The 8,254-nt window shown below is 38.5% G+C and overlaps 1 protein-coding gene across 1 annotated transcript; it reads right to left on the bottom strand.

The window, feature by feature from the left end:
• Window positions 1–359: 359 nt before the first annotated feature.
• Window positions 360–1,386, bottom strand: LOC114192409 (thaumatin-like protein 1b). The gene is made up of 2 exons (XM_028082118.1): window positions 1,304–1,386; window positions 360–1,189 (listed from the first exon to the last, which is right to left on the bottom strand). The coding sequence occupies exons 1-2, from the start codon at window positions 1,353–1,355 to the stop codon at window positions 513–515; spliced, it is 729 nt and encodes a 242-aa protein (XP_027937919.1). The 5' UTR covers window positions 1,356–1,386; the 3' UTR covers window positions 360–512.
• Between the last annotated feature and the right edge of the window lie 6,868 nt (window positions 1,387–8,254).

Genomic DNA, 8,254 nt, shown 5'->3' with positions numbered 1-8,254 from the left:
TTTTGTCATAACATAAATCATATGTTGTTTGTGTATTTGTAAAAAAAAAAAAAAAATTCAAGGTGTCAATTAAGCACACACACAATTACTTTTCGTATTTTATTTATATTATAATGTTTTATATGTATTGTTGCATCGGTTTGGCCGAACTATTCAATTTTAAATTAAAATCAATGTCTATTTAAGTATGGTAAGATAAAAGCTGTGATTGAATTTTAACATATTTAAAGGATAGAAGATCGATTGAATGGAGAAATAAATGAAAGTAAATTAACGGAATGAAACAATAGTTAGTGATTTAAAAAAAAAAAAAAGCTAAAGAAAATGATTATATTAGTTAAGAGTCTAAAGTGCAGGAATTATAAAAGTTAAACTTTATTGGATGATATAATTGATCGATACAATCACCAAAAGACGTGATTCCTTATTCATCATGAGATGTATTTGTGGGTACACTTATTTTTACTGCGAACGAAGGAAGTGTGTGTGTGTGGATTTATAGTGTGAGGAGTTCAAGGGCAAAAAGTGATGACGTAGTCAGGTCTGTTGGAGCAAGTGAAAGTGCTGTTCTTGTCATCGTAAGCATAGGAATAAGCTTCAGGGCACTGATTCTCGAAGAACTCAGAGTAGCTGGTTGGTGGACATGTCTCAGGCTTGTCGTATGCTCCTTTGCAACAATACTTATCATCTCCGAAAGCCAAACAAGCACTCTTGCAACCGATCACGCTGCCATCAGACCCTTTCATTTGAAGGTCTGCAGGGCAAGCAGCGTTGATGTTGTTCCGGCAAGTCGAGGTTTTGCATTCGCCGCTGCCACCTTGTGGGGCTACGGACATCGGGATGTTGAATCCGTCCACGTTGCTCACGTCGTAGAAATCTTGCCCTCCGTTCTCTGCAACCGTTATTTCTACCAAAGTTGCCGGTGGATTTCCTCCTGCGCCGTTGCACGTCACTTGACCGGAGCCGCAATCTGCTGTGGCGCAACTGAACCTTCCGTTGTTGTTGGAGCATCCTGTTCGGGCCCAGAACCTCCCTGACCATGGAGATGGAAGGTCCAAAGAACTTGATGCTCCTGAGCCCAATTCGAAACCGGTTGATGATAACTGTGCCTTTTGGTCTCCGGTTAGGGTTCCTGGCCATACTGTGTATGTGCACTTGTTTGTGAAAGTAACCTTTGCTCCTTCAGACACTGCATATATACCGAACCCAGTTTATGCATAAACATAAACGAGTCTAACAAGTAATATGAAACATCATCATAAAGCAAACAGGTAAATAAATTGAAAAAATTAGATATATATACCACAGAAGAGGAATGCAAAGCAAAGGAAGAGAGCAACACTTGTGGTCGTCATTGTTGGATATTTGTGGTTTTTCAGGTGCAGTGGTGAGTTTTTCATGTTGGGTTACCCTTGCTATAAATAGGCTACGAGGCTTTGAATCTTCAACAATTGCATTTGTTACGTGGAACAATTCTATGGCATAATGACATTACTATGAGTTAGTCAAGTTGAAGGCTGCTGTCATCGTTGATCATCATAATGTTTTATTACCCGTATACGTTGCGTCTACAAATGTCTAAATTTCTTAATCTTCGAAATCTCCCGTGATCCACGGCGTGAATGTTTTCATAGTTCTTTCGCAGAGAAAATTCCTTCGCCTTCATATTCTATCGTCTATACTTATGCTGAAAGTTCAAATGCAAATTACTAAGGAGTCTGACTCTTCATTCCAGTTTACATTCATATTCTTCACTTTTAATCTAGACCTATACGCATGTAATAGTTTTGGTTATGACCAATTCAGTTAAACTCATACACTAAATAAATGTAGTTTCGAAACATTAGCTACACTCGAATATTAACTACTGTTTTTATTTTCTCTTCATTTTCCACTTCCTCATTTTTCTCTATTTAAGCTTGCCATCATCATCGCACCTCCTTCTCCTCATCTTCTCTTCCTCCACCTCCTCCTTCTTTTCTACCTCTTCTTCCTCTCTTCTTTTCACCCATCTCCCCCTAATATATAAAAGATCCCATCAAACTTGATAGAAAATTCACCTCTCAATGACAAATTTACTCACGAAAAATCCAATCAAAAATCATAATTATAAGTTACCCATGGAATAATCTATTGACAAAATTGACTATCGATTAACTAGTTTCTCTCTCATTGCTCTTACACGTATAAAATGTTTAAATTAGCTCTAAGATTATTTGAAAGAATATTCTAATCTATTTATTGAAAGTCAAAATATTACTTATTAAACATTATCTCTTCATAAACAGATTCTGAAAAAAAAAAGTTTTTAAATCAAATGGTCTTTTATATGCATCTATGAAAACATTCTATGTGATTGATGATTAATTTGATCCTTATTGAATCAATAATTATTTACAATTCTAACAACTTTTCAGAATATGCTTCACAAAGTTTCCTCTAGTAGAAAATGTGAATGCGGGAGAGAAGAAGGAACATCAAAAGATTCCAAATAAAGCTTTAACTACTTCAAGAAAGGAAGGAGAAAAGTTGAAAGCATCAATAAAAGCAATTCAAAGACCAGAATAATCAAATTAAAGAAATTATCAAGAAATTTAGAAGTGCAAATTCTAAATGCATAAAATGAAATTTATAGAGAAATAATCTTGTGAGATATAATTGAGAAAAGCATAATGTAGGCAAATATATATGGTGAGTTTACCTTTTTCCATAGCTTGTGTAATTTGCCTAATTTGAACAATTTTTGTTTTTGCAGACTATATAGCTCAACATTATGCTACGGTGGGTCAAGTTGAGGAGACAAATGATCGAGGTTGTTTAGAAGGAATGATGAAGGATTATGTTGTTTTCTTTTAAGATTATTGAATATGGTGTTGGTTGATTAAGAAAGCTAAGTGAAATCCTCACTGGACATTAAGATAACAAGCTCTCTAGATGTGAAGGTTCCTTTAACAAAGCTCAAGAGAAGAAGATGATGGATTGATTCAAAATGAAAAGGAAATGGAAAGCACATAAACCATAGAAAACCAAGAACAATTAAAGGAAGAAGAAAACATAAAATGGAAAGGAAAAAAATGGTAAAAATGTGAGAAGCGCGCCATTACAAGGCTAGGCTAGAAGCCATGGCAACCTTGAAGATGAGTGGATGTGTGCCGCCACTTGCTATGCAAGATAAGGCTTAAAAGTATTCACTCCCTAGGGAGGAAACTCTCACAAATGGTTGAGACACAAGAGTGTTTTTACTTCAAAATTTTCAACCCTTTTACATGTCTAGGAGCACCTCTTATATAGAAGAGTTTAGGGGCCTCTAAGCAAATAAAAGATACCTAAGGATGTCTCTACAAAAACCTAACCCTAGCTTCTAGAAACTAGGTCAAATAAGGTTACAAAAATGAGAGACAAAAGACCTAACTATGGTGTGTGCAAGGCTAATTTCGTTCTAACACAAAAGGAGACAAAGAATGTGTCTCATATGTCTCCAAAAAGTGGCCAAAGTGTGCTAAAAACAAAGGAGACCAAAGGTACATAGGTACACTTGCTTCATGGCTTTTACTTTATGCTTGATGCCTTTGCTTTACTCTCTCCTCCACATCATTTATGCTCCCCAATCACCGTGCACCACCTAGCATTGCTTTCTTACTCCTAATTAACCTACAAAGAAAATAACCATAGATTAGCATGTTGGCTTAAGTCAAGTCAACTATAGTCAACAAGTTAAACCTAGTCAAAGGTCAACAAGTCAACTAAAGTTGATTCAACTAAGTCAACTTTGGGAATCAAAAATAACAAATACAAATTAAAGGGATGAAGAATTAGTGAACTTCCTTTCTAAACATGCTTAGTATTCTTAAGCATGTTGTAAGACCCGTAGAATTTAATTAATTAAATAAATAATTAATTAATAAATACGGAAGGGGTAATAATTATGACATTAAATTATGGTTGGTATGACGTGGAAAAGTGCTAGCTCATGTGGTTGAGAGCCCTTTGATTGTGCGAGAGGACTTGGGTTCGAGTCCTATGTATGCTAACTTTTGATGTTATGATTTTGTTATTTAAATTTATGAAAACATGTTCTTGTATATTATGATAATTGAATTGTGATTCTTAGCAAGAAATATGAATTGGTTAAATGGTTTGATATAAACTTGGTGATTACATGGTTGTGGGTTCGAACCTTGGAGAACTTACATTAAACTATATTTTTGGCATTTTGGCCTTGAATTGAATATGAAAGGTTGGGAAGAACCCTAGATAGTTGAGAGGCAGTCTTGGGTGGCTGGAAAACAGATCATAAAGGCCAATTAAATGTTAATTAACAGTACCAATAGGTAAATTCTGTTTTAGATAATTAAACCCTACTAAAAGCCAAGTTTAAAAGGGTAAAAAGTGGCCATAGGGAAGGTTTTGGCAAGCTGGAATAGTAACCTAAATTAGAGCACGAAAATCAGAGAGATTGTGAGGTTTGAGTGAGGTTCTGGTGAGGTTTGAGTGACCACATCAAGAAGGGGAAGACATAGAGATCATTGGAATATCTCACACAACTCAATTTAAGCAAAGGAAATTCCAGGTTAGGGGAGCTGAACCACGTCTTATATTGTTTATTGCATAATTATATGATTGAAAGTATGTGTGCTTTGCTGAATCTGTATTATTGGATTGAAAATGCTAAGTTCTGGAAATTTTCCAGAAACCGCCTGGCGGGCTGTTCATAGCCGCCAGGCGGCGCATGCAGAGAACGCCTATTCTGGGTTCCTGGGAAGGAACCGCCTGGCGGTACATACCCGACCGCCAGGCGACACATGTGATTTCACCAATTTCTGGAATTTTAGTATGAATTGCCTGGCGGTGATGATCAACCGCCAGGCGACACGAGTTAGTGTTAGCGATTTTGGTATATTTTGGGTTCAGGGTGAGTATGACTGGATAAAAGTTAGTGGTAAATGTTAGGGGGTGATCTGGCATGTGTTTTATTGAATTGTAGCGTAATCGAAGTCGTAAATTGATGGAACAGTGCATATGAGTTTAGGGTTGAATGTGTGAGATCAGTATTTATGGTTTGAAAGGGGATACTGTGAATTTGGGATATAGGAATAGTGGGTCATTGTAATTAAATACTGAATTGTTGGGACTGTGATTGTATTGGAATTGCGTGTGATGAGGGTTCGTAAAGGAAGAGAACTAGTTGGGCTATGTGTGCTGGGAAATTCTGGGAAGACCCAGAACTGATGCACCGCCTGGCGGCGTGAAGCTGGCCGGCAGGCGACGTTGGTGATAGTGCAGAGGGTGTGATTGTCGTGATTGAGCGAGTGTTGAGTGTCAGTGGGAGCTTGGTGAAGAAAATGAGTGCATTTGGTTGAAGTTTGGAGTCATAGGGACAAGAGTGGATGGAATGAAATGACATAGATGATGGATAGGGTATGCAAGGACGAGTATATTAGAGTAACGAGGGATAATTGTAATTGAGGTTTTGGTATGAGTCATAAAACTATATGAGGGCAATATTGGACCTCGAGAGGTCTTGTTGGACGGTGGTACTATAATCTGAGTGTAGTAGAATTAAGTATAAAATATAGTGAGATGAACTTGTATATTTAAGTAGGTTATAAAAGGGGGAAGAAAAGAGGACAAGTATGACAGGAGCATGAGTACTGTTTGGAGAAAAGGGTGAGTTATACTAAAATTATAAAAAGAGTATGTGAATCTAGATTAGGAAAATGGTTTCAAGTAAGGTACTTCCATTGATGTAGGGGCATGGCGACTAGTCGAGTCTAAGGGACTTGTTACGATTTAGTTAGTGAGAATAGCATTGGGAGCTAGAAGCTGTGAACAATGAAAACTCGTGACAGGGAACTCAATTGGAGTGCTGCTGTACTGATACAGCGCCTGGCGGCGGGAATGGGTCCGCTAGGCGATAGCCTGGTAACAGAGGGCAACTTATGGACTGGCGCCTGGTGGTGAGGGTAATACCGCCAGGCGGTACCTGCTGCGAGGTGGATTTTGAGGCGCTGTGCGCCTGGCGGTATGCGACAACCGCTAGGCGATCTGGGAGCTGGCAGCGCCTGGCGACACGTGTCCCCCGCCAGGCGATTTATACTGCTGCAGCTTTGAATTGTACTTATGAAATTGTGATCTACAGAGCGTCTAGTGATGCTTTAAGGGTGAAATTGCTGGTGTTCCTTGAGTTGTGGCTCGAAACGTATCCCTTGAGTTGTGGCTCGGGATAGAGGTTAAGCACGGGGTATTCCTTGAGTTGTGGCTCGGAATAACATCTCTTAAGTTGTGGCTCGGGATGGCGGATGAACACGAGGAACCCTGGAGTTGTGGCTCGGGTTGGTGAGTGTTGCCAGTGTGAGTGTGCTGGTTGTGGCCAGTACGGATGGGTCCAGAGAGATTGCCCTCCTCAGTTGTTGGCTGACGAGTTTGGTAGTCTTGGGACGATGCGGACTTTGTTCGTATATGGGAACTCTACCTGGCGTTGCGGTGTATGATCCGTAGCATGTTTTCCCGCACGTGATCTATCGGTTGTGGCCGATAGGTATGGCAGCAAGTCTCCTTGAAGTAATCCTTAGTCGTTGTAGAACACGAATAATTTGATTGGGGGTCAGATGACAGAAATTAAAGAACTGGGCAATGTGATATGTTAATGTGATGTATGATATCTTGTGTTTATATGCTTTTATTTCTGCAACTTTATACATGTGATTTAATTGTTAAGCTCACCCTATCTGCGTGTGTTTGGCGATGATCGTGTACGCGGTACACAGGAGCAGATGTTGGTGATGCAGGTGGCTCGGGTGCAGCCTAGTCGCAGAGAGGGGATTGACTTGGGGAAATTATTGTGTTTATTCACTTGTTTTGAAAACATATGTAAACCCTGACGGGTGATTTGATAATATTGTGGATTTTGGCTTTGTAATGAACGTTGTATACTTTAATTGCCCATTTAATAAAGTTTTAAATTTTCCCGCGTCTTGGGAAAATGAGGTATTATTAAACGCGTTGTTTTATTTATTCCATTTATTTATTTATAAATTAGTAATATCCTGACGGGATGTTACACATGTGCCTCCATCCTTGGTTGGGATCAATCCTTCATCATCCTCCCCTCCTTGGAGAGAATTTGACCACAAATTCTTTAGACCTTTGTAGATGGAGCTTGACTTGATTTGAGAGAGGATTTGCGCCTCCCTTTTATGAGCTATTGTTCCATCCTTTCTAACCCCTAGCATTGGTTAGGCCATCTTTATTTTCTAGACTACTCTTCCTTTCTTGTTTGTGCTTTGGGCCTTCCTTTTTGGCTTGGGAAGAAAAGGAAGGGTGATGCACATCTTGCTTTGGAAGAATTTTTTTGTAGGCAAGTAACACCTTGGTAAAAGCTTGCCCCTTTTGTTTTTCTTCTTTATCTTTTCTTATTAGATTTCTATCCTTATTAACTTCTTGAGGTGATAGAGGTAGTAAAGTTGTCTTTTTCCCATTTATGAAGAAAATGTATTGGTTGGTATGGCCATCATGTAAAGTTTGTTTATCAAATTGCCATGACCTACCTAGTAAGATATGTGTGACTTCCATGGGAATAACATCACATAGCACCTCATCTTTGTAGCTTCCTATAGAGAAGTTAATTAGGAATTGTTTATTGACATCTATTTCTCCCTCTCTACTTATCTAAGCAAGCTCATAGGGCTTAGCATGAGGAATGGTCTCTAAGCTAAGCTTTTCCACCAACCTTGTGCTAACTACATTGGTACTACTTCCTCCATCAATAATTAGAGAGCAAACCCATTTGTTAATTTTGCATCTAGATTGAAAAAATTTTTCTCTTTGAGTTGGCTCAAGCTCACTTTGATCTTGACCTATCATGCGCCTTAATAACATAGGATATTTCTCAAAAATTTTAGTTTTACTAGAGGAAGAAGGTTCTTTTGAAAGAGAATGGGGAGATGAGTGTTCACTTTCAACATCATTACTTTTCTTTAAGTTCATGGTCCTCTTGGTTGGGCAATTTAAAGCAATGTGATTATAACCCAAACATTTAAAACATTTAATGGAACTTAATCTTGGAGAAGTGGAATGGTGAATGTGATCACTTGGTGATTTACTTTTACTTGGTGGTTCTTGATGAGAGTTAGAAGGGAACTTATCATGTTTCTTTTTATCCTTTCCCTTCCCTGAGTGACTAAAGTAGTGGTTGGGTGAGTAACTCTTCCTTGCCCTTCTTTTTCTTTTCAATTGATTTTCAATCCTAAGGGCA

This window comes from Vigna unguiculata, chromosome 7 (assembly GCF_004118075.2).
Source record: "Vigna unguiculata cultivar IT97K-499-35 chromosome 7, ASM411807v1, whole genome shotgun sequence".
NCBI classification, from domain to species: Eukaryota; Viridiplantae; Streptophyta; class Magnoliopsida; order Fabales; family Fabaceae; genus Vigna; species Vigna unguiculata.
Note: the sequence above shows the minus strand (reverse complement) of the source record. Positions and strands in the feature narration are given on the sequence as shown.